At 44.0% G+C, this 27,806-nt stretch overlaps 1 protein-coding gene across 1 annotated transcript in view; it reads right to left on the bottom strand.

The window, feature by feature from the left end:
- Positions 1-2,724: 2,724 nt before the first annotated feature.
- Positions 2,725-27,806, bottom strand: part of LOC115464387 (vomeronasal type-2 receptor 26-like) — a 55,486-nt gene continuing 30,404 nt past the window's right edge. Inside the window, exons 6-7 of the mRNA XM_030194773.1 lie at positions 16,985-17,111; positions 2,725-3,629 (exon numbers count right to left, since the gene is read on the bottom strand). Of these exons, the coding sequence (XP_030050633.1) occupies positions 2,725-3,629; positions 16,985-17,111 (1,032 nt within the window). The remainder of the gene's footprint in view (positions 3,630-16,984; positions 17,112-27,806) is intronic.

The following is a 27,806-nucleotide window of genomic DNA, read 5'->3' as shown; positions in this document are numbered from 1 at the left end:
CGTGACACAGTGCTTTTTTTGTGCCGGTACGCGCCGGTACGGCGTACCGGCACCTTTTTCCCCTAGGGTTCCTGAGTTGCGTTCCTGCCGCCCGTCGAGATCCAGCGCCCCTGCCCGCCCTCTTTGCTTCCCAACAGCCCTGCTTTCCGATCCAAACCTCCCCCCCCCCGCGACGTGTTTCAATCTTTTATTTATTTTTTTTACTTGCAGTCACAGCGCCGGCGTTGTTGAGAGGACCAGGCTCGCCTCCTCATGCTTTCCTTCCCTTCGCTGTTCCGATTCGCTGCCTCTCAGTGTCCCGCCTTCGCGGAAACAGGAAATACGTCACAGGAAGGCGGGACACTGAGAGGCAGCGAATCGGAACAGCGAAGGGAAGGAAAGCATGAGGAGGCGAGCCTGGTCCTCTCAACAACGCCGGCGCTGTGACTGCAAGTAAAAAAAATAAATAAAAGATTGAAACGCGTCGCGGGGGGGAGGTTTGGACCGGAAAGCAGGGCTGTCGGGAAGCACAGAGGGCGGGCAGCTGGGGCAGGGGCGCTGGATCTCGACGTCGGGTGGGGAGAAGGTCTGATGTGGGGGTTGGATGAATGGCAGACCCTGGGGATGGGAGAACAGGGCACATGCTGGGCGCTAGGGGTTGAGGAGAGAGAAGGGTATTTTGCTGGGGCTGGGAGAAGGGAGCTGATTTAGGGAGAAGAGTCTGACTCTGTGGCTGGGAGAAAAAAGGGACCAAGGACAGACGCTGAGGTTTGGGGCTGAGGGTCTGATGCTGGGGCTGGAGAAGAAGGGGAGGGCAGGGAAGAGAAAATTGCTGGACATGAAGGAGAGGGGAGGGGAGAGAGGATAATCAGTGGACATGGATGGCAGGGGAGGACGGGGGGCAGAGAAGAATGGGTCGCGGATGGCAGGGGAGGACGGAGCAGAGAAGAATGGCTGGTCACAGATGGCAGGGGAGGACAGGGGGCAGAGAAGAATGGCTGGTCACGGATGGCAGGGGAGGACGGAGCACAGAAGAATGGCTGGTCACGGATGGCAGGGGAGGACAGGGGGCAGAGAAGAATGGCTGGTCACGGATGGCAGGGGAGGACGGAGCAGAGAAGAATGGCTGGTCACGGATGGCAGGGGAGGACGGAGCACAGAAGAATGGCTGGTCACAGATGGCAGGGGAGGACAGGGGGCAGAGAAGAATGGGTCGCGGATGGCAGGGGAGGACGGAGCACAGAAGAATGGTTGGTCACGGATGGCAGGGGAGGACAGGGGGCAGAGAAGAATAGCTGGTCACGGATGGCAGGGGAGGACGGAGCACAGAAGAATGGCTGGTCACGGATGGCAGGGGAGGACAGGGGGCAAAGAATGGGTCGCGGATGACAGGGGAGGATGGAGCAGAGAAGAATGGCTGGTCACAGATAGCAGGGGAGGACAGGGGGCAGAGAAGAATGGCTGGTCACGGATGGCAGGGGAGGACGGAGCACAGAAGAATGGCTGGTCACGGATGGCAGGGGAGGATGGAGCACAGAAGAATGGCTGGTCACAGATGGCAGGGGAGGACAGGGGGCAGAGAAGAATAGCTGGTCACAGATGGCAGGGGAGGACGGAGCACAGAAGAATGGCTGGTCACGGATGGCAGGGGAGGACAGGGGGCAGAGAAGAATGGCTGGTCATGGATGGCAGGGGAGGACAGGGGACAGAGGAGAATGGCTGGTCATGGATGGCAGGGGAGGACAGAGGAGAATTGCTGGACATGGGAGGGGAGAGCAGGGGAGAGAGGAGACATGCTAGACATGGATGGAGAGGAGAGCAGGAGATAGAGGAGAATTGCTGGACATGGATGGATGGAGGGGTTGGCGGGGAGAGAGGAGAAATGCACTTGGATGGAGGAGAGGGGAGAGAGAATTATTTCTTTATATGGATACAGGGGAGGGAAGAGAGAGGAGAAATGCTGGACATGGATGGAGCGGAGGAAAGAAAAAAAGAAGATGCACATGGATGGAGATGAGGGAAAGGAAAGAGAGGAGAAAAACTGCACTTGGATGGAGAAAATAGGCAAAAGCTGGATCCATGTTGTACCTCCTCCAGTCAATTCCGCAGAGGAGGATCCAGCTTTTACTTATGGATGTAGGGCAAGAAATGAAGAAGAGGAAAGGAAAGAAATAAATGGAAAGGAAGCTCTAGAAATGGAGTTAAGAGAACAGATAGAGAGCAGCAGAATCAGAGGCTGGGACCAATATGGATAGAAAAACAAAGTCACCAGACAACAAAGGTAGAAAAAATCATTTTATTTTCATTTTAGTGTTTACATCTGTTGTCTTATTTTGCACTGGGTATACTGGAGCTGTAGCAGCTTACAGAAATTATTTATAATGAAAAAAAATCATGTTATTTTTTTCGCCTATACTAGTATATTTTCAATGATGTCTGTTTATATGCGCCATGGCTGCTATAAGGGGTGTGGCCAATGTGGGTGTGGCTATCATAGGGGTGGAGCCATATGTGGTGACCCCGCCCACAATGAGTACCGGCACCTTTTTTTCTACAAAAAAAGCACTGCCGTGACATAACTATACATTTAAACTAAAAGTATAATCTACTCAGATAGTGACTGAATGTTCAGCCCTCTTGAGAATCATGAAAGTACAGCTGGCCTTGAATATTAGACAGACTGTGTATGAGTTGGAATTTAAGATTTTGCTGTTATTTTAGCTTTCCTTTAACATTCAGGGAAGTTTACATCAATTTATTTTTTGTAATATGCTTCCTGTTGTTCCTGTCAGGCCTCAACAGAATAATGTAGCACTTGGGGATAAAGATACACCCCAGTATTCCAGCACTGGAGGCCAGGATAGCAAATATCTCTACTGCTACCATGTACTTGCCCCTGGTGCTCAGGTATGTTGGGATGAAAGACACCCAGACACTGCAGAACACCAGCATGCTGAAGGTGATGTACTTGGCCTCATTGAAACTATCAGGTAGATTTCTTGCTAGGAAAGCTACAATGAAGCTGATACCAGCCAGAAATCCCAGGTAACCCAGAACACAGTAAAATGCAATTATTGATCCTTCATTACATTCAATTTGAATTGTTCCATCTTCTGTTTGCGTGTTACGATGTGAGAATGGTGGAGCAGTTCCCAACCAGACAAGGCAAAAGAGGACTTGAAGAAGGGAAAAAGAAAGTACTGTAGAGTATGAGACTCTGGAACCCATCCATTTCCGGAGCTTGCTTCCAGGCTTAGTGGTCTGAAAAGCCATGACCACTGTGATTGTTTTTGCCAGGACAGAAGAGAGAGAGATGGAGAACGTTATTCCAAAGGCAGTCTGTCGAAGAATGCAGGTCACTTTCTCAGGATGCCCTATGAATATCAATGAGCAGAGAAAACAGAGCATGAGGGAGACTAAGAGAATGTAGCTTAGGTTCCGGTTGTTGGATCTCACAATAGGAGTTTCTCTGTAATAAATGAAGATTCCCAAAATGACAGCAGTGATGAGAAAAAAGAAAATGCTGATAAGCATCAAAATGATTCCCAAAGATTCTTCATGGGAAAGGAAGATTATTATTTTGGGGATGCAGACATCTCTTTTTTCATTGGGCCACTGGTCCTCTGGGCATCTTATACAGTTCTCCATATCTGAGAAGACAGAATATTTTCTTAACTTCTCAAAAATAACGTCAGATTACAAGAGTGGCTAAATATTGCTCTTAATTTTAAAGATATAGGGGTTGATATTCAGCCTGCGTTGCTTAGCATTTTGCTGACCACTGCTGGAATGTATTCCCATAAATTCAATGCCAAACCATATCTGAGGTTCAGCACTGAATTTCCGGGTATGTGGAGCTGGATAAAGCATAGCCATTAAGTGCGATATTCAGCCTGTAATCAGCTATGGGGCACCGTATAGACATTTATCTGTACTATTTATGCAGTTACTTTGGCCAATTAATTGCTGAATATAATTAACCAGTCAAGTACTGATTTAGACCACAGAATGCCCCCCAAATAGTTGGATATGAGACTGATAGGCTCTAACTGGATATTTTCAGCAGCACTAATTGGTTAAGAGCTATTGAATTTGACCGGTTAGCCCTGAGCAAGTGATTTAACTATTTTTGGCCAGTTAAATCACTTTGAATATTGATCTGATATAATTTAAAGGAGATGTTTCAAAGCCACTTACCAGATTTAGTCATATAATTGCTTTACAGTACACAGAGAGGGGCATAATCGAACGCAAACGCCTATTTCCATGGGCGTTTATCTCCGAGAACGGGTCCGTGAAGGGGCGGGCCGAACCGTATTTTCGAAAAAATGAACGTTTTTGAGCTGGGTGTTTGTTTTTTTTAGCGATAATGGAAACTAAAAACGCCCAACTCAAAAATGTCCTAATCTGAGCCATTTGGTCGTGGGAGGGGCCATGATTCGTAGTGCACTGGCCCCCCTGATATGCCAGGACACCAACTGGGCACCCTAGGTCAGTGCGGTGGACTTCAGAAAAAGCTCCCACATGCATAGCTCCCTTACCACAGGTGCTGAGCTCCCAACTGCAGATCAGAGGTTGTGCCTCACTGGCAACGAGTCTCCCTGGTACTGAGATTAGCAGTAGGTCAGAGCTGGCAGAATGCTGTATAATGCCCTCTTTCAGCCACATTCAAGGTAAGAACTAAGTTCTCTAACGTGGCTAACACAGGAAAGGGAACTAAAACTGGCTTACAAAAATGGCCACTACCGCATGGACTACAACAGGAAACACAACAGGGCACACTCTGACCCAGTAGGCAGGGGGGAAAGCACCATGGGAGAAGAGCCTACCAACTACCAACATAGTGAGACTGTAACACAAGCTAATGAAATCACGGAGCCCAATATCCTACACTCACCACAATGCAATGCTGATGTGACCCTGTACTGCACCCGAGAGCCTCATCTGACCCAGGGAAAGGCTGTGACAGGATCGAACACATTCTGCTGTCATGGAGGTGGGTACGGCATTTGAGGCTGGCATAAAGGCTGGGAAAAAGTTTTTAAAGTGGGGGGTTTTTTGGTGGGAGGGGGTTAGTGACCACTGGGGGAGTCCGGGGAGGTCATCCCCAATTCCCTCCAATGGTCATCTGGGCAGTTGGGGCACTTTTTTGGGACTTGTTCGTGAGAAAAAAGGGTCCAAAAAAAGTGACCCAAAATCGCGGTGAAAATGCCTTTTTTTTCCGATTATCAGCTAAAGACGCCCATCTCTCCTCAGCTGATAACCACGCCCCAGTCCCGCCTCCACCATGCCTCCGACACGCCCCCATCAACTTTATTTGTTTCCAGAACGGAGTGCAGTTGGAAACGCCCAAAATCGGCTTTTGATTATACCGATTTGGGCGCCTTTGCGAGAAAAACGCCCATCTACCGATTTGGGTCGAAATATAGGCGTTTTTCTTTTTCGATTATAAGCTGGAGAGGGTTCATAAAACACACACTTTTAGCCATTTTAAAAAGAGGCTTCCTGAGGACATCTTTGCTTTGTGTGAGTAAAGTACTTCCACAAAAAGGAATGTCCTAACCTGTACATCATTTTACCCCTTTTTTGAGTCATAATGTCCAAACTTTGCAAGAACTTTATTGATCACTAACCCATAAAAGTACGTTTGAGAAAAAAAACTCACATTTATAGTTTGAGAAATGTCAGAGGGGTATTTGCAGGGAAGAAGCATGGATGGGCCATAGATTGGGTTGACATTTAAGAACTTTATTGATCACTAACCCATAAAAGTACATTTGAGAAAAAAAAACTCACATTTATAGTTTGAGAAGGGTATTTGCAGGGGAGAAGCACGGATGGGTCATAGATTGGGTTGACATTTACATTTACAAGTATCACAATTTTCTATTCTGGTTTTTCTACCCTTCTAATTTCATTCAAAGAATCAAAGCGGGTTACAACATGTAATCATTATACTACAGCAACATTCACACTTCAAAATGTTTCTTGAAAAGAAAATGTTTTTAAAGACTTCCTAAACTGATAGTAATTTGAAATCCCCAGAGTAGACTAGGAATTGAGTTCCACAGTTTAACTGCGGAATAGCTAAAGGAATTATCAAAAAAAAGGTTTATATTGAATTTTGTTCACTGAAGGAAGAGCTAGATTTAGAGAATAATGACTACAAATAGATCGATCCGCAGAAGAATAGTCTATCAGAGTAATGCGGTCAGATGGACTTGAACCACAGAAGACTGTATAAATTAAACAAATTCAACCCTTGCAGAAACAGTCAGCCAATGAAGATCTCTAAGCAAAGGTGTCATATGTTCATACTAGTAAAAAAGGCCCGTTTCTGACACAAATGAAACGGGCGCTAGCAAGGTTTTCCTCGGAGTATGTATGTTTGGGAGAGTGTATGTGAGAGTGACTGTTTGAGAGTCAGAGTGAAAGTGTGAGTGTGTGAGAGAGAGAGTGAGTCTGGGTGTGAGTGTGTTTGTGAGAGAGTGTGTGCAAGTGTGTATGTGAGAGACAGTGTGATAGAGAGTGTGTGTGTGTGTGGCCATCCATGCTCCTCTGTCCCCTGCCCCCTCCATTCATCCCTTTCCAGCATTTCCCCTCTTTGCCTGAGGCCTGCCCTGCAATCCATATCCATCCATGCCCATCTGTCCCCTCCATTCATCCCTATCCAGCAATACCCCTTCCCTGAGCTCTGCCGTCCCAATCCATGGCCATCCATGTTACTCTGTCACCTGCCCCCTCCATTCATCCCTATCCAGCATTTCCCCTCTCTGCCTGAGGCCTGCCCTGCAATCCATGATCCTCTGTCCCCTGCCCCCTCCATTCATCCCTTTCCAGCATTTCCCCTCTCTGCCTGAGGCCTGTCCTGCAATCCATATCCATCCATGCCCATCTGTCCCCTTCATTCATCCCTATCCAGCAATTCCCCTTTCCCTGAGCCCTGCCCTCCCAATCCATGGCCATCCATGTTACTCTGTCCCCTGCCCCCTCCATTCATCCTTTTCCAGCATTTCCCCTCTGTGCCTGAGGCCTGCCCTGCAATCCATATCCATCCATGGCCATCTGTCCCCTCCATTCATCCGTATCCAGCAATTCCCCTTTCCCTGAGCCCTGCCGTCCCAATCCATGGCCATCCATGTTACTCTGTCACCTGCCCCCTCCATTCATCCCTATCCAGCATTCCCCTCTCTGCCTGAGGCCTGCCCTGCAATCCATGCTCCTCTGTCCCCTGCCCCCTCCATTCATCCCTTTCCAGCATTTCCCCTCTCTGCCTGAGGCCTGTCCTGCAATCCATATCCATCCATGGCCATCTGTCCCCTCCATTCATCCCTATCCAGCAATTCCCCTTTCCCTGAGCCCTGCCGTCCCAATCCATGGCCATCCATGTTACTCTGTCACCTGCCCCCTCCATTCATCCCTATCCAGCATTTCCCCTCTCTGCCTGAGGCCTGCCCTGCAATCCATGCTCCTCTGTCCCCTGCCGCCTCCATTCATCCTTGTCCAGCAAGTCCCCTCTCTCCCTTCCATGACCCCCCCCCTCGCATCCATGCTCCTCTGTCTCCCATGTCCCAGCCTGGCCCGCCCTCTTCTCCTCCCCCCCTTCGCATCCATGCCCCCCCTTCGCATCCATGCATCGTTTTTTTTTTTTTTTCTTCTTTTAAAATTTACCCCCGTGGCGGTTCCGTCAGCGAAGCGTCAGGGAAGGAGGCGGCGCTCCCGACGTCTAGGTTTCCCTTCGCTGTGTTCCGCCTTCTTTTGACGTCATCCTTGACGTCAGAAGAAGGCGGAACACAGCGAAGGGAAGGCTAGACGTCGAGAGCGCCGCCTCCTTCCTTGACGCTTCGCTGCCGAGCGATGCGATTGGTTGAGTGTCATTGCTCCGCCCTCGACGTCATCACGTTTGACGCGTGGGCGGGGCAGACACTATGGGATCTCACCCCCTTCACTTTGGCTAAAAGAGGCTTCATAGAACGTTGGAGGTGCGTTTTATATAGAGAGATTTCTTACAACTAAAGATCATCCCTGCAGAACAGTAGTGCTGTCCAATTCACGATTCAAATCGATTCACCAATTCGGTTTTGGCTTACTGATATGAATCAATTTTTTAAAATAGATTTTTTAGTAATTCACTATTACAAGGACAAGAGAGATATAGGGAGTAACACAGAGGAGCGGAAGGAGCACTTATGGTGTATTTTTGTTGCTGGAGGCACGTATCTCATCAAGGTCTCAAGAAGGAAAGCCTGAGAGTATGAACAAGGCATAAATACATAAGTATTGCCACACTGGGACAGACCAAAGGTCTATCAAGCCCAGTGTCCTGTTTCCAACAGTGCCCAATCCAGGTCACAAATACCTGGCAAGATCCCAAAAACGTTTAATACATTTTATGCTGCTTATCCCAGAAATAAGCAGTGGATTTTTCCCAAGTCATTATAATAATGGTCTATGGACTTTTCCTTTAGGAAACTGTCCAGACCTTTTTAAAACCCAGCTAAGCTAACTGCATTTACCACATTCTCTGGCAACGAATTCCAGAGTTTAATTACATGTTGAGTGAAGAAAAGTTTTATCCGATTAGTATTATATTTACTACTTTGTAGCTTCATCGCATGCCCCCTAGTCCTAGTATTTTTGGAGAGAGTAAACAAATGATTCACATCTACCTGTTCCACTCCACTCATTATTTTATAGACTTCTATCATATCTCCCCTCAGCTGTTTTTTCTCCAAGCTGAAGAGCCCCAGTTGCTTCAGCCTTTCCTCATAGGGAAGTGGTCCCATACCCTTTATCATTTTCGTCGCCCATCACTGTACCTTTTCTAATTCCACTATATCTTCTTTTAGATGTGGCGACTAGAATTGAACACAATATTCAAGGTGCGGTCACACCATGGACCAATACGAAGACATTATAACGTCCTCACTTTTGCTTTCCATTCCTTTCCTAATAATATCTAACATTCTATTTGCTTTCTTAGCCACCGTGGCACACTGAAAAGAAGGTTTCAATGTATCATCAACAATGATGCCGAGATCCCTTTCTTGGTCGGTGACTCCTAACGTGGAGCCTTGCATTACTTAGCTATAGTTTGGGTTCCTCTTGCCCACATGCATCACTTTGCACTTGCTCACATTAAACGTCATCTGCCATAGTAACATAGTAGATGACGGCAGAAAAAGACCTGCACGGTCCATCTAGTCTGCCCAACAATTTAAACTCATATGTGAAAGTTTATGTGTATACTTGACCTTGATTTGTTTCCGCTATTTTCAGGGCACAGACCGTAAAAGTCTGCCCAGAACAAGGCCCACCTCACAACCACCAGCCCTGCCTCCCACCACCAGCTCTGCCACCCAATCTCGGCTAAGCTTCTGAGGATCCATTCATTCCGATCAGGATTCCTTTATGTTTATCCAACACATTTTTGAATTCCATTACCGTTTTTATCTCCACCACCTCCCGCGGAGGTCATTCCAAGTATCCACCACTCTTTCCGTGAAGAAATACTTCCTGACATTTTTCTTGAGTCTGCCCCCCTTCAATCTCATTTCATGTCCTTTCGTTTTACCGCCTTCCCATCTCCGGAAAAGGTTCGTTTGCGGATTTATACCTTTCAAATATTTGAACGTCTGTATCATATCACCCTTGTTTCTCCTCTCCTCCAGGGTATACATATTCAGGTGCGCAAGTCTCTCCTCATACGTCTTGTAACACAAATCCCATACCATTTTTGTAGCTTTTCTTTGCACTGCTTCAGTTCTTTTTACATCCTTAACAAGATATGGCCTCCAAAACTGAACACAATACTCCAGGTGTGGCCTCACCAACGACTTGTACAGGGCATCAAAACCTCTTTTTTTTCTGCTGGTCACACCTCTCTATACATCCTAGCAACCTTCTAGCTACGGCCACCGCCTTGTCACACTGTTTCGTCCTCTTCAGATCCTCAGATACTATCACCCCAAGATCCCTCTCCCCGTCCGTACATATCAGACTCTCCCCGCTTAACACATACGACTCCCGTGTATTTCTACACCCTAAGTGCATCACTTTGCATTTCTTCGCATTGAATTTTAATTGCCAAACCTTAGACCATTCTTCTAGCTTCCGTAGGTCCTTTTTCATGTTTTCTACTCCCTCCCGGGTGTCCACTCTGTTACAAATTTTAGTATCATCCGCAAAAAGACAAACTTTACCTTCTAACCCTTCGGCAATGTCACTCACAAATATATTGAACAGAATCGGCCCCAGCACCGATCCCTGAGGCACTCCACTACTCACCTTTCCCTCCTCCGAGAGAATTCTATTAATCACCACCCTCTGGCATCTGGCCGCCAACCAGTTCTTAATCCAGTTTACCACATTGGGTCCTATTTTCATCCCATCCAGTTTATTTAAGAGCCTCCTGTGGGGAACCGTGTCAAAAGCTTTGCTGAAATCTAAGTAGATTACGTCCATAGCATGTCCACGATTCAATTCTCCGGTCACCCAGTCAAAGAATTCAATGAGATTCGTTTGGCACAATTTCCCTTTGATAAAACCATGTTGTCTGGGATCTTGCAACTTATTGTCTTCCAGGAAATTTACTATCCTTTCCTTCAGCATCACTTCCACTACTTTTCCAATAACCGAAGTGAGGCTTACCGGCCTGTAGTTTCCAGCTTCTTTCCTATCGCCACTTTTCTGAAGAGGAACCACATCTGCCGTTTTCCACTCCCATGGAACCTCTCCCATCTCTCTAAGGATTTATTAAACAAATCTTTAAGAGGACTCACCAGAACCTCTCTGAGCTCCCTCAATACCCTGGGGTGGATCCCGTCCGGTCCTACGGCTATGCCAACCTTCAGATTTTTAAGTTGTTCATACACACTCTCTTCCGTGCTCTATCCACTCCATTCTCATATGTACTTTTGTCAGTCAATTGTGGTCCTTCTCCAGGATTTTCTTCTGTGAAAATAGTGCAAAAGTATCTGTTTAGCAAATTTGCTTTTTCTTCATCATTTTCTACATAGCGGTTTGCAGCATCTTTCAGTCTCACAATTCCCTTTTTTGTCTTCCTCCTTTCACTAATATACCTGAAGAAATTTTTGTCACCCCTCCTTACCTTTCTAGCCATTTGTTCTTCCGCTTACGCTTTCGCCAGACGTATCTCTCTCTTGGCGTCTTTTAGTTTCATCCGGTATTCCTCTCTGTGTTCCTCTTCTTGAGTTTTTCTGTACTTCAGGAATGCCAGCTCTTTAGCCTTTATTTTTTCAGCCACTTGCTTGGAGAACCATATCGGTTTCCTTTTTCTCTTGCTTTTATTTACTCTCTTTACATAAAGGTTTGTAGCCCTGTTTATAACTTCTTTCAGCCTAGACCACTGTCCTTCCACTTCTCGCCCTCCCATCCCATCAGCTCCTTCCTCATGTATTCCCCCATTTTACTAAAGTCAGCACGCTTGAAATCCAGGACTTTGAGTTTTGAGTGGCTGCCCTCCACTTCAGCTGTCATATCAAACCAAACCGTTTAATGGTCACTGCTGCCCAGATGAGCACCCACTCGGACATTTGACACACTATTCCCATTTGTGAGCACCAGATCCAGCATCGCTCCCTCCCTCGTGGGTTCCATCACCATTTGTCTGAGCAGAGCACTTTGAAAAGCATCCAAGATCTCTCTACTTCTTTCCGATTTTGCAGACGGAACCTTCCAATCTACATCTGGCAGATTGAAATCTCCCAGCAACAGCACCTCTCTCTTCTTTCCTAACTTTTGAATATCCGCGATCAGATCCTTATCTAGTTCCTCCAGTTGTGTCGGGGGTCTGTAGACAACACCCACGTGGACAGAGGTTCTATCATCTCTTTTTAAGGTGATCCATATTGCTTCTTCTTTTCCCCATGTCCCTGTCATTTCATTCGCCGTGATATCATTTCTCACATACAGAGCTACTCCTCCACCTTTACGACCATCTCTATCCTTCCTAAATAGATTATAGCCTGGTGTATGTTTGCATCCCATTCATGGGAACCATTTATCCATGTCTCTGTGATTGCAACAGTGTCTAAGTCTGCCTCCAACATCAGGGCTTGAAGGTCATGAACTTTATTGCTTAGACTGTGAGCATTTGTGGTCATCGCTTTCCATCTACATTTCCTGGTATGTGTTTCAACATTAGTGATTTGGGGGTGCCTTAACCCTTTGGGTACTTTCCTATCTTTTTGTTCCACCTTCATTGCTTTTTCTTCTGCCTCCGTTCTATTTTCAGGAACATCACAGTGCTGTAATGGAGCAAACGAATTCTGTAGGGGCAACACTTCTGAGGGCGGATGCTTCTGTGTTACATAACGAAATCTGCCTGAGCCTACCGTGAACCATCTATTCTTAGGTGGTTTTATCCTTTGAGGCAGTGGTGTGAATTTGGCTTGATTCTGTGCAGTATGATTTTGTGGAGTCTTTGAAGCTGCTTTTAAGTGCATCTAATTCCTGCTTTACTTTATTGAGCTCCTGTTTTAAACTAGCAAGCTGATGACATATAGGACAAGCCTTTAGTCTCCAGATGATTGGCCTTGAAACTAAAGCACCACAATTATTACAGAGAATAAGAGTCATCCTCTTTTATTGGAATGGGTATGAATAGGTGTGCTATGATGGGGTTAATAGTATGCAAGATTAACTTTACTTTTCAGCCACAAAGGCAGAGAGATTTGTATTTGGGTGGAGTTAATTTGTGATTAGTGTATTTAGGAAAGCTCCTGGGGTGGGTGGGATGCGGGGCAGGGTGGGAGGGCTTAAAATTTAAAACCTGTGGAATGTGTTTGCTGTAAACCCTATCTCTAGAACTGTATTAAGCCACTTATCTACACAGCTGGTTGGGATAAGGGGAAGACAAGGTTAAGTCAAGGGGAAGACCAGGTTACGAAATGCACCAGAAATGTCCAAAAACACAGCTTTAGCGTAGGAATATCCAGGAATAAAGCCAGCACAAGTCTTATCTGAGTGAGTTTCCTTCAGGCAGGAGACAAGCAAAGACTTTGAAGCTACCTAGCTCTCAACAGAAACTAGCCACTCCTAATTGTTTTAGAGTGTCTGCAGAAAACCAGGTGGGGTAGGATGGGGGAGGGAGTGAGTTCAGCTCAATTTTAGTAAAAGAAAGAGAGTTCTAATACTATCTGGCAGTTTTGAAATCTGAAATCTAGTTTTCAGATTTTCAGATATCAATAAACCAGTTTGAAAACAACAATCGCAAGGTCCTCTTGTAAGTTTTAACAAATATAATTACCTCACTAGTTACTCCCATCTCTAGATCATTTATAAATATGTTAAAAAGCAGTGGTCCCAGCACAGACCCCTGGGGAACCCCCCTATCTACCCTTATCTATTGAGAATACTGATCATCTAAACCTACTCTCTGTTTTTTATCCTTTAACCAGTTTTTAATCCACAATAGGACACTACCTCCTATCCCATGACTCTCCAATTTCTTCTGGAGTCTTTCATGTTTTGGTTTTATTCATATGTGGATGGCTAAACTTGGTTAAAAGTGGGGGAGCTGTAAAATATAGGAATAGGAACTGTGCGATGAATGATGTCAAGTGAGGAGAGTGTAGTTGCAAGGGGGAAGTTAATTTCTAAAAATAATGTTTTTACTGTTTTGCTCTCAGTCAATTATTATTCTCTGCTGCCAATGTGAATTTTACCTTGTTTTCAGGAATTAGATTAGCAGCCAATGGATTCTACAGAGAAAGAAAAAAATCAAGCTCAGCATGCCCGATTGACAAGCGGTCACTTATACAGTCTGTATTTGAACAGATGTATGACGAAACCAGACAGAGTGCAGAATTTGTGAAATGTACGCTTTGCAAAGTTAAAGTTAAACATAGCTGTGGAACCCATAATATTTTACTCTGCATTTTTGTTAAGAACTAAGTTTGGTGGTACTCTGCTTAAAGATGTGTCAAAGTAGGGCAACTTAGTCTTAGCTGTATTAACCTTTATCAGATTAGTTGATACCCAGCAATCCTTGTCTTGGAAGTAAAATCTGAAATTAAATCATTTATGACTGGTACCAAAATAAAAATGCCATCTGTATAAGAAGCATCAAAAAATAATGAGGCTGATAAAATATTCCCAGAGAACGCATAAAAACATTGAATAAAATCGGTGACAAAGGCAAACCTTAAGGGTCGCTATATACTGAGCTCTAAAACTCTGAAAATGTTCCTTTTTTGACACTATATTGCCTATTACCAAGAAAACCCTTAAACCACTTCAGAACAATACCATCCAAACCCAATCCATTCAGCCTATTTAGCAATAACGTATTGTCAACAATATGAAAGGCCCCTAAAACATCAAATTGAATTAGACAGATAGAATATTTTGACTTAACAAGGTCTTAATTTTAGTAACCAGCATAATCAATAAAGATTCAGTTCTATGCATTGTTCTAGATCCATAATGGGAGACATGGAAAATGTTGTGCGTTTCATGCATAATGTCACATCTATCAAAAATGTCAGGAAGTATTTTTTCACGGAGAGAGTGGTGGATGCTTGGAATGCCCTCCCGCGGGAGGTGGTGGAGATGAAAATGTTAACGGAATTCAAAAATGCGTTGGATAAACATAAAGGAATCCTGTACAGAAGAAATGGATCCTCAGAAGCTTAGCGGAGATTGGGTGGCAGAGCCGGTGGTGGGAGGCGGGGCTAGTGCTGGCCAGACTTCTACGGTCTGTGCCCTGAAAATGGCAGATACAAATCAAAGTCAGGTATACACATAAAGTAGCACATATGAGTTTATCTTGTTAGGCAGACTGGATGGACCGTACAGGTCTTTCTCTGCCATCATCTACTATGTTACTATGCGCTAACATTTCCATGAGCTGCTTAATTTTAGTGCCTAAATGGTGAATCCTGTTACAGAATTGCCTGCTCTGTGTTTTTGCTGCTTTGTTGTTCTTGATATTTCTTTGCTGCTTTGATTGAATTACATTTTTAGTAAATTTTGTATGTTCTTTTTCTGCCGAAAAGTGCAGGGGACCTATGGTAAGTTCCCAACAAGGAATTTTCAAATACTGACTTAATTTTGATACCACTTCACCACATAAGTACATAAGTAATGCCACACTGGGAAAATACCAAGGGTCCATCGAGCCCAGCATCCTATCCATGACAACGGCCAATCCAGGAATACATATAGACAATGGATTTATGTGCACAAATTCTATAAATGGGGCCTAATGTTGGGCACAAAGTTGGGAAATTGATTATAGAATAGAGTCAGTTATGCACGTAACGTAATTGGCTAATTTTCACCACATTGGCCCTTAATTGTATCAATAACTGTGTTTAACAAGCAATAAATATTTAATAATCAGTAAGTATCAATAATTGGGGTTAACAAGTGCTAACGGGCAATAATTTGTAGTTATGTGTAAGTATATAGGAGACAGTGGCCACTTAAGCAAATGCCCTGTTAGCTGTGTGAAGGAACGAAGAACTTTCTGCATCCCTCCTGAGGTTCAGAAGAAATGGGAAGAAATGGCCTATACTTACAGATGGTCGGTGATAATGGAAACCGAGCACACCCACTAACTGAACAGAAAAAGCCCTTCCCTTACAGATCCCTTTGCGATTCAGAAAGGAACGGGCATGCATGAAGGAAAACGCATGCAAATGAGCTGCTCACTGTTAGCTCATTTGCATATGATTTCCTTCCTAAGGAGGGGAAGCCAGTGCACAGCAGCCACGCATTATGCGAGGCTGCTCTGTGCATGCCAAAGACGGCTTCATACATGCAGACAAGCTGCGTGTATAATAGCCATCTACAACCTTAAAAAAACAAAACTCCAGGTGAAAACGTCCAAGTGCTCGTCAGGGATGTTTTTTTTTAAGAGTATGGGTGAAGGACTTCCTTTGCTATGCCTACATCCCTGTGATGGCAGTTGAGGACGTCCAAAATGTGATGTTTCTGTGAAAAGAACATCCATGCCATTGCTATGCCTCTGTAATCCCTTTTGTTTATTTGGATTTTGGATCACAAGTAGCAACAGTGGGATTTGAACGGGCCACCTTTGGATTGCAAGACCAGTGCTCTAACCACTAGGCCACTCCTCCACTACCTTGAAATTTGGCTGTCCCTGTGGGGTGGGGGGGGGGCAGTATGCAGGTCCCTGGGAGGAGGTGTGTGTGTTAGCGGAGGCATAACAAAGGCATGGACGTCCTTCTTTCAAACTTTTTGGATGTCCTCAACTGCCCCCCCCCCCCCCCCCACACACACAGGGACGTCCAAATTTCAAGAGAGTGGAGGAGTGGCCTAGTGGTTAGAACACTGGTCTTGCAATACAGAGGTGGCTGGTTCAAATCCCACTGCTGCTACTTGTAATCCAAATAAACAAAGGGGATGTCAGAGGCATAGCAAAGGACATCCTTTACCCATACTCAAAAAAAAAGTTTTTAAAGTTGTTTTTTCAGGGTGGGAGTCAGGGGAGGTCATCCCTGATTTCCTCCGGTGGTCATCTGGTTATTTAGGGCACATTTTTGAGGCTTGGTCATAAAAAAAGGACCAAGTAAAGTTGGCCAAGTGATCGTCAGGGGCGCCCATCATTTTTCCATTATCGCTCGAGGAAGCCTATCTGTTAGGCACGCCCCAGTCCCACCTTCGCTACGCCCCTGACACGCCCCTGGGAACTTTGGTCATCCCTGCAACAGAAAGCAGTTGGGGACGCCCAAAATCGGCTTTCGATTATGCCGATTTGGGCGACTCTGAGAGGACGCACATCTCCCGATCTGTGTCGGAAGATGGGCGCCCTTCTCTTTCGAAAATTCCCCTGTTAGTGCTTGTAACTGTTTTATTGCAGATCAGGAATATGACATTATTATATATAGCTTTGGACTTCTTGGGTTTCTGCAATTTATAAATCCAAGATAACAGAATAGAATAAAATAATGTCCTTTAAGAAGCGAGGCTGAATAACATGCCACTATGAGCCTCTCATGTGTTGTGTATCACTCACCAGTTTGATTGGAGATATGTCCAGCTGGACAGGGAATACAGTCATAGCAGCAGACAGGCTTTCCTTCTCTGGGTAATTTCCTGAAGCCAGGAGCACAATTCTGAGTGCATCTGGATTGTGGAGGAGTCTGAGGATTGAAAAAAATATATATCTACCTTCAAATGTCACTGGACTGTAGTTTATAAAATGTAGATTTCTTTCCTGTCCACTTATGGACCAATTCAGACCTTTTCTTTGGGCATCGCATTTGAGGTTTGTTATTTTCCCCTAGAACAGCTAAATTATAGTCAGCTATTTTTCAGAGGAAGTAATATTAAACTACGTTAAAAGTACACATTTGTGTGGAGGTGTTTAGGATGAAGATAAACATATGGCAGAGTTACTAATCTGGGCTACCATTAAGATGGTACACCCAAAACAGAGCAAAGAAACCTATCAGCTGCTGCATCCATGTTGTCGTTCATTATTGTTGGTAGCATTTTTATTTGATCTCACTTATGCCAGCTTGTGCAGCATATGGATGTTCACAAAGGAAATATTGGTTTGAAAAGTCATAGTTTTAATTAGTTCTAAATCGTAATCAGTGTGTCATTTGAAGGGGCTGATTATAGGGACTAACACTCTAGCAGGCATTGTAATCATTCAGAGAGGTTTTCACCTATTAAGGGCCACCAAAACAGACATTATGTTAGGAGAATCAAATGTACAACATTCAGAATTTTATTTTTTACGTACAAAAGTTAACTGTGGGGAAAACGTGGGATATAAATGTACAATAAATAAAATAAATAGGATGAAACATGGGAGCATTTAACATCTTTTTTTTCCTGTGCATGCATCAAAAGAAAAATATGGTATGAGGGAACTTGCGCCTTTTGCTTTGTGGAATGCAGTATATATTACAAAAATGCACTTGATTTTTTTTATTACTACTATTTCAAAGAGAGGTATTGAATAATGAGGAAAAAGAATCTTTCATGCAGAAGTTTTGTCCAGAGTTAGTCTAAATGTGCCAAGATTTTCCAGTTCTGTTGTATATATTTATTTCTTCTTCAAGTCTGTTTGCTTATAAAAGGCATGTTTTTAAAAAAAGATCTTTTTCCCGGCTATGTGATTGTATATACAAGATTGTGATTTTATTATGGAGACAAACAATACACCACCAAAATACAAAATACAGTAGCAAGCAGCACCCTATTAGCTGTCAAGTTCATACAAAATTCATTATTTTCAATGGAAAATAAATCTGTTGGCTGCCTGCTATGTAAATATTCAATCACTGTTTCATTACTGTTACCAAGTAGTACATATTTTAGGCATTTGATTAAAGTTTTGACTGAATAGAACATACCAGTCTTTATCTGCCCTCATCTACTATATTACAAAGTTACTATGGTCTTAATTCATCCAGATATCGTATGCACATGATATCGCTTGTTAAACCCAAAGGTGGAGCCTAAGGGTCGTTAAAAGCAATTGGTATAGGGGAGCGCTGCTGAGCGTGACAGAGAATGGCGGCTTAATCTCTCAGCTCCCGCTCAGAGTTAAAGAATCCGGCAGATTGCTTACAACTTATCTCGCTTGCTTACAGCAAATTACATCTTAATATTTACCTAATATCATGCCAAACAAATCTCCGAAGGCAGATGTTAAGCAGCCCTCATCTCTCGCCTCTAAGAAACCTCATCAAGATTCCTCTTATCAAGTTGCAATGGTGGCTGAGACTGGCAATGAGGAAATCACGATGCAGACCATTATGTGTGAACGTCTCTCTCACAGAGGTATTCTCAAAGATACTCACCTCCCCATTTCCCAATTCAGAGAAGATATTAATGAAATAAAATCTCAGCTTTTACAAACTCAATCGTGCATGGATTCTCTCTCCCTGAAGTGTGATGCTAATTCCAATGAAATCTCTTCTCTCTGATCAAAAACTTTAGAGTCCTTTGAATTAAAGAAGGTGCAGAGGGCTCTGACTCCATTAAGTTTATGGAAAATCTCCTACCCACGCTTTTGGGTTTAAACTTTAGCCCACCGCTTGAAATCGAAAGGGCCCACAGAGTCACCTCTGGCAAACCTGCACAACAACGTTTCCCTCGACCGATTGTCCTGAAGATTCTCTGCTACCCTCAAACTTTAGCAATTCTGCAAAATGCCAAACTGAAATCGCCTATTTTCTATGATAGCATGAAAGTCTTAATTTTCCAGGATCTCAGCAAGTTCATCGCAGAAAACAACTTCTTGCACAATGTAATCACCTACAGTCTCTTGGCACTCAATTTGATCTCCTTTACCCTGCCCAAATGTGGGTGACAATCCACAATTCTGCCCGCACCTTTGATGACCTGGAGGCCCTAAAACCTTTTCTGGACACCTTTTGAGACCTAAACATTAACAAGGTTTGAAATAAACATCTTAATTTCCCTCTTCCAGTCCTTTCTCTCATTTTGGAATTTATTTCCATAGCATAATGAGATTTATATATATTTGCATAATACTTGCTATAAATGTTTAATGTTGCTCTCTTTTCTCCAATTTTTCCAATTATCTCCAATCTCTTAACAATTGTTATTCCCTTGGTATTTGTAAGATTACATGCTGCAAAAATGTTTTCTGTGCTAGCTCTCTGCAGATTCATACTGTTAAATTTTGAGCCTCTAATTCTCTCAATATGTGTCTCACTTCTCCCTTACCAATCTATTACAATTGTATTGGCATTGTTCTCTGTTCTATGCCATTGTTTTTTCTGAATTCATTTTTCCTAATGTTTTTCTTAATTTTTTCTCCCTCCCACTGTTTTGAGCACATAGGCATACTTGTAATTCTCCTTTTTGTCAACTTCCCTGCCTATTTGACTTGTGATATAATTGATATATCCTTTTCACAAAAAGCCAAGTCAGTTTTTTTGTTTCCTGTATTATTACCTAACACCTTATATGAGAATTGCTTCCATTAACATGAAAGGTTTAAATAACCCTATTAAGAGGAAGAAACTTCTAATATATTTACACAATTTGAACTCGGACTTGGCTTTTATTCAGGAAATGCATCTATCAGATTCAGACTCTAAACGCCTCCAAGACAAAAACTTCTCATGGCACACTCTCCTGCAGTGCACACAAAAAAACGGAGTGGCAATCTTACACAAGAAACCCCTTTCAATTAATATTATTAAACAATCTTGTGATGTGGAAGGCAGATGGGTTAAAGTGGACATCTTGCTAAATAATACACCAGTTACTCTCTTAAATATATATATGCACCCAACAAAGACTCACCTGATTTTTTTCATCTACTAGCTTCAAAAATCAACAGCTCTCTTCCTAACCCTATAATTTTAGGTGGGGACTTTAACCAAATTCTTGACCCTCTTCTTGACAAGCTGTCCAATTGCCCCTATTACCAATCCAAAGCTTTTTCTGCCTTACACTCACTCATTTCTTCACTGGGTCTTGTAGACATATGGAGACTGTTTAATCACACAAAAAAAGACTTCACCTTCTTCTCCCCACCTCACATGAGTTACTCAAGAATCAACTGTTTCCTGATCTCCAAAACTCTCATACCTAGTGTAGCTAATTCCCAAATTCACAGTAGGAATATATCTGACCATTCCACAATTTCATTATACTTATCAAATATCTCAACCACTAAAAAATCTTTAGCTTGGAGACTCAACACTTCCCTCTTAAAGGAGAACTCTTATATCTCTGTTGAAAAAATCCACTGAAGATTATTTTACCAATAATCCTCTACATAATTCTCCTGTTAATTATGGTGGGATGCCTATGAGGCCACTATCAGAGGAGTTATAACAAATTACTCTGTGGGAGTATATATATAAAAAAAAGTTAGATCTATTGGAAAATGAAACTAAATCTCTTGAAAAACAATAACCAGAAACTTTTCTTTTCAATAGATAAAACTTAAACACCAATCTTAGTCAACAGGCCCTTTCCTCTATAAATATTCAGAAATCTGTCTAATAAATCAGGACATTTGCTAGCACAGTTCCTTAAAGCAAAACAAAGTCAAGCCTGCTTATCTCACAGAATTGATTCCGTAGGAAATCCACACTATACAGACTCTCAAAGAGCTCTACAATTCTCCAAATTTTACCAACTTCATACTTCAGAAACTCTTCTCTGAGTCCTCCTTTGACAACCATATGAAAAATTTGAGTCAATCTTTATTATCACAATCTCAAAAAGCTATTCTAGATAAAAATATTTCCTTAGATGAAATCATCAAGGCTATTAAAGAGATTCCCCATAATAAAGCCCCAGGTAATGATGGTGTATATGCCTTCCTATGCTTGGCCTATGACTAAGGGCTAGGCCTAAGGCCTGTACTGTCAGTTTGGTTCTCACAAGTTAGCCTACTAACTCAGCATCTTGTGTAACAATCATTGCCTTCTCAGGAGCTGAGAACTGACACTTCATAACATTTGTTTGCAGCTGAGTATGCTTTTCATATAAGGTGGATGTAACCTTGATAGTTGCTAAGGGACTGAGGACACAGTAAAGCCTACCAGTATGTTGCATTTGCGGAGAGAGACAGAGAGAGGACACTACTACTACTACTACTACTTGACATATCTAAAGCGCTACTAGGGTTACGCAGCGCTGTACAATTTAACATAGAAAGACAGCCCCTGCTCAAAGGAGCTTACAATCTAAAGGACAAATGTACAGTCAGTCAAATAGGGGCAGTCAAATTGGGGCAGTCTAGATTTCCTGAAAGGTATAAAGGTTAGGTGCCGAAAGCAACATTGAAGAGGTGGGCTTTGAGCAAAGATTTGAAGATGGGTAGGGAGGGGGCTTGGCATAAGGGCTCAGGAAGTTTATTCCAAGCATAGGATGAGGCGAGGCAGAATGAGCGGAGCCTGGAGTTGGCGGTGGTGGAGAAGGGTACTGAGAGGAGGGATTTGTCCTTTGAGCGGAGGTTACGGGCGGGAAAGTAAGGGGAAATGAGGGTAGAGAGGTAATGAGGGGCTGCAGACTGAGTGCATTTGTAGGTAAGAAGGAGAAGCTTGAACTGTATGCGGTATCTGATTGGAAGCCAGTGAAGTGACCTGAGAAGAGGGGTGATATGAGTATATCGGTTCAGGCGGAATATAAGACATGCAGCAGAGTTCTGAACGGATTGAAGGGGGGATAGATGGCTAAGTGGGAGGCCAGTAAGGAGTAGGTTGCAGTAGTCAAGGCGAGAGGTAATGAGAGCGTGGACGACAGTACGGGTGGTGTGCTCTGAGAGGAAAGGGTGAATTTTGCTGATGTTATAGAGGAAGAAGCGACAGGTCTTGGCTATCTGCTGGATATGCGCAGAGAAGGAGAGGGAGGAGTCAAAGATGACTCCGAGGTTGCGGGCAGATGAAACGGGGAGGATGAGGGTGCCATCAACTGAGATAGAGAGTGGAGGAAGAGGAGAAGTGGGTTTTGGTGGAAAGACGATAAGCTCGGTCTTGGATATGTTCAGTTTCAGGTGGCGGTTGGACATCCATGCAGCAATGTCGGATAAGCAGGCCGATACCTTGGCCTGGGTCTTCATGGTGATGTCTGGTGTGGAGAGATACAGCTGGGTGTCATCAGCATAAAGATGATACTGGAAACCATGAGATGAGATCAGTGAGCCCAGGGAAGAGGTGCAAATTGAAAAAAGAAGGGGTCCAAGGACAGATCCCTGGGGAACTCCAACAGAGAGCGGGATGGGGTGGAGGAAGATCCATGAGAGTGTACTCTGAAAGTGCGGTGGGAGAGATAGGAGGAGAACCAGGAAAGGACAGAACCCTGGAACCCAAATGAGGACTGTGTGGCAAGAAGGAAATCATGATTGACAATGTCAAAAGCGGCGGATAGATCAAGGAGGATGAGGATGGAGTAGTGGCCTCTGGATTTGGCAAGGAACAGGTCAATACAGACTTTAGAGAGTGCCGTTTCTGTCGAGTGTAGAGGGCGAAAACCGGATTGAAGCGGATTGAGGATGGCATGAGAGGAGAGAAAATCAAGGCAGCGGCTGTGAACAGCACGCTCAAGTATTTTGGAGAGGAAGGGTAGGAGGGAGATGGGGCGTTAGTTGGAGGGACTGGTAGGGTCAAGTGATGTTTTTTGAGGAGAGGTGTGACTACGGCGTGCTTGAAGGTGTCAGGGACAGTTGCAGTGGAGAGAGAGAGGTTGAGGATATCACAGATGGAGGGGGTGACAGTATGAGAGATGGTGTTAAGAAAGTTGGTGGGGATGAGATCAGAGGAACAAGTGGTGCAAGGGTATTGTTCTATGTAATTTTTTTGCTCTGGGACTAACTGCACGCTATACTGATAATTGACTAGCCAATGGCCACAGACTGTTCACGTGCAAACACATCAGGAGAGACTGATAGAATACATGACCAATCCATATATGGTAAGATGGCCGACAGGTAAGGAGCTCCGTAACCGAGCTCCTGAGGTCCCGAAAGAACTGACCTACCTGACCATCCTCGAACGGACCCGAACAGAACAGATTGAATCGGAGATAAACATGAGCCGATCGACGGATTGCAGCGCCGAAACAACTGGCCCAAACAGACCTAGAGACCAGAGATCCAAGAGATGAGGTCTTAGGAAGTGTGTCTGCACCTCACAAGGCCCATCCATCCGCTGGCAGCCTCAGCACAGACACTAACGGATCGCAGAGGATTAAATCTGCCGATCAAGCCGCAACCTAACAAAAGTGGCACGGTTGAGAGGTGCGTGAACCTGCCGATAACTCAGGCACAATATCCTACGGCCTACCGAGAAGCCTCCGGTGAGCATCACCCGGCTACACCTCATGCGCCGAGCGCTCGATCAGATAAACGGACGATCCTGATCACCCCGAAGGTAGGCACCGATCACAAAACTCGGACGGGCAGAAAGAAGCCTCGAAAGCGGGGACCGAGCACTACACTTAGAAGGGCAGAGAGAAGCGAAGTGGCAAAGACCACCACTTACACATTGTGAAATTGCGATGTGCAACATGGTAACCCGGTTTGACGCTGAGACAAGAGCTCCGCCGGGGGCCACATTCTAAACCACCCTGTCGAATAACATAAGCTGAACTGTCCTACTAACACCGGAGAGGTGGAATACCTCCACAGACAGAATCAGCATAGACGAAAACAACAAGTGGGACTCAACGACGAGGTCCGGGGACCGAGCAACCACGCGGGGATCGACATACCAATCCTGCGACCCACCCCCGGTAAACCCGAATCAGAACCAATGATCGACGATAGGAGCTCTGGAACAGAACTCCTGCGCTTATCCACTCCCGGACTGCTCAGGATGTCTGAGTTGTGTACCGGAGAGTGCAACCCATACGTCTGGAGACAGGGAGATACAGGGGCGAACCGTAGCCATATTCCGTGGCTCTAAGCGGACGCCCTTCCGACAAAGCCCCTGGAATGCGGCGTCTCAAACGACCAGCCTGACCACGTGGCCACCGGGAGACCTGCCTGCAAAGCGTCTGAATTAATCCTACCACAGAGGAGTAGAGATACGAACAAGCACGGACTTGAGCAAGAACGTGAAACGGAAAGGCCCAGCGAAACAACAACGGCGACCCGACCACGTGGCCAACGGACCACTCAGACCAAGAAAGCCCATGATGAACTAAGTATCGCTGCGCCATCTCTGTTCCGAAAGCACAGCCTCATGTTTGCATGCTTGCACTGCCTGAATGCCATGTAAGATCACAATAATAGGTAAAGTCCATATTCTATTGATTTAACTATCGAACTAAATATCGACATTGACCTAGCTCATATTCTAATTGATCAGGACAAGTGAGTAGTGGTTAGGAATCAGTGACTGTGCATACTTTCTTTGTATATTTTCTGTGTATGTTTACTGCTGAGAAGAACTAACTATATTAGTTATTTAAAGAGAAGAAAAGGATACAGGACAAGTGAGTAGTGGTTAGGAATCAATGACTGTGTAGATTTTCTGTGTAGATCTGTGTACATTTACTGCTGAGAAGAGCTAACTAAACTACTATATATATTGTTTATTTGTACATTTACATGCTGCTGATATTACCTCTGCCCACAATCTACTGATATTGCCAAAAATACCACGAACACCGTCCACAAAAACCAAACATGAACACCAACAAGTTACTGATAATAATCTACCTCATTCCCATAATCTACCACGCATGGACCACCCCCAGTATCAACAACAACCCTACCATAATCCACCAACTCTATGTACAACCTATTAACAACTCACCAGACCAAAAATACAATAACCACCCAAAAGGAAAAATCTCCACATATGAACACCACCAACAGAAAGAGAAAAAAACCAACAATGACAAATTCAACCACCGGGGAAACAGACAACTAATAAAAATAAACACATCAAACCTCCCTACAGAACCATACCGCTCAATCCGAATAGGATACATCAACGCAAGATCAGCAGTAAGCAACTCAGTAGACATACTAGACTGGATCACCACAGAGAATCTAGACCTTCTATTCATCACAGAAACATGGTTCCACAGCCCTACAGACCCTGCCATCAAAGAGACATGCCCACCTGAATACAAAATAACCCACTGGACAAGAAATGGAAAAAGAGGTGGCGGAATAGCCATAATTTACAAATCCGAGTTCACCATCACAACCATTGGCGAATCCACCTCACCACAACTCGAAACAGCCTCAACAAGAATCACTCATCCGAACCTACAAGAACACCTCAGCGCAATCCTATTTTACAGACCACCAGGAAAATGGAAAGACTCCCAAATGCAACTCATGGACTTTATCTCGAACATATGTGTCTCTGCCTCAAACATCCTCATAATAGGAGACATCAACCTACACCTCGAAGATGACACCTCAACAGGCACACAAGAATGTAAAGAATTCTTAAAACTCTGGGATTTACATGCACCTAATACTCAACCAACACACGAAAAGGGACACACGCTAGACATCATTACACACAAATTCGACTCAAACTCAACTCTCCTACTTACAGACACAAGATGGACACCCACACCATGGACAGACCACTATAAAGCACAAGTCTCCCTCCACTGGCGAAAAATACACAGAAACGCAATCAACAACCATGAACGAACAACATACACCACGAGAGGAAAAATAGACCCCACAACATTCTGGCAACAGGTCTACCAAAATGAATGGTCAACAAATACAGACACCATTCAATTCCTCCAAGAACGGGATGACATATGTAAAACAACATTAGACACAATTGCCCCAATCCAAACCAGAACATCACGTAGGAAAAAATCTAATCCATGGTTCACCGAAGAGCTGAAAAAACTCAAAACACAAGTCAGAAAGCTAGAACGCGCATGGAACAAAAAGAAAGATGAACACACACTGAATGCCTGGCAATCACTTCGGAGGAAATACAAATATACCATAAAACAGACTAAAAGACTACACTACAAAACAATGATTGGACCAAACTACAAAGACACACACAAACTCTTCTACCTTGTAAATAAATTGCTAGACACCACACCAGTTACAAACAATAGCAAAGACGCACCAGGAGTCGATGACCTCGCGAAATACTTCACGGAAAAAATTATACAATTACGACTTAAAATACCCACCAGCCCTATTGAATACGCCACACTCCTAAACTGTCTAGACCCAGAAGACGGAATATACCCAGCAGACAGGATCTGGACCGAATTCGAATCACTGTCAGAGGACCTCATCTCTAAAACGCTCAAAAGATTCGCCAAATCCCATTGCAAACTAGATATCTGCCCAAACAACCTCATGAAATCAGCTCCTCAACAATTCATAATAGACCTAACGAACCACGTGGATTTCATGCTACAAAACGGACTTTTCCCAAAGGAAAAAGGAAAAATTTTACTCACCCTAATACCCAAAGACACACAAAAAAATGCAAGCGAAATAACTAACTACAGACCAGTAGCATCTATACCATTAATAACCAAAATAACCGAAGGGATGGTAACCAAACAACTCACAAATTATCTTAACACGTTCTCAATACTGCATGATGCCCAATCAGGATTCCGGTCTAATCACAGCACAGAAACAGTACTAATTACCCTAATGACCAAATTCAAACAAATGATTGCTACCGGCACCAATATACTCCTCTTGCAATTTGACATGTCAAGTGCCTTTGATATGCTTGACCACGGAATCATATTAAACATACTTGAATATTTTGGCATCAGAGGCAATGTCCTAAACTGGTTCAAGGGGTTCCTAACCTTGCGCTCATATCAAGTAACATTGAATTCAACTACGTCTGATGCATGGACACCGGAATGTGGAGTACCGCAGGGATCCCCCCTCGCGCCAATTATTTTCAACCTAATGATGATCCCCTTGGCAAAACTTCTATCAAACCACAACCTTAACCCTTACATATACGCAGATGATGTAACGATATATATTCCTTTCAAACAAGACATTAATGAAATCTCCAATGAAATCAACCAAAGTCTATACATCATGAATACCTGGGCAGATGCATTCCGACTGAAACTGAACGCAGAAAAAACTCAATGCCTCATACTTACCTCCCAATGCAACAGGAATAAATTTACCGCTATTAACACACCTAAACTAAATCTACCAATTTCTGAAACTCTAAAAATCCTCAGAGTCACTATTGACCGCCACCTAACACTTGAAACTCACGCGAACAACACAACCAAAAAGATGTTCTACTCCATGTGGAAACTGAAAAGAATAAGACCATTCTTTCCAAGATCCGTCTTCCGCAGCTTAGTGCAATCACTCGTACTCAGCCATCTGGACTACTGCAACT

Source organism: Microcaecilia unicolor, chromosome 3 (assembly GCF_901765095.1).
Source record: "Microcaecilia unicolor chromosome 3, aMicUni1.1, whole genome shotgun sequence".
In the NCBI taxonomy this organism is placed as follows: Eukaryota; Metazoa; Chordata; class Amphibia; order Gymnophiona; family Siphonopidae; genus Microcaecilia; species Microcaecilia unicolor.
This window is presented reverse-complemented; position numbering and strand designations above follow the sequence as displayed.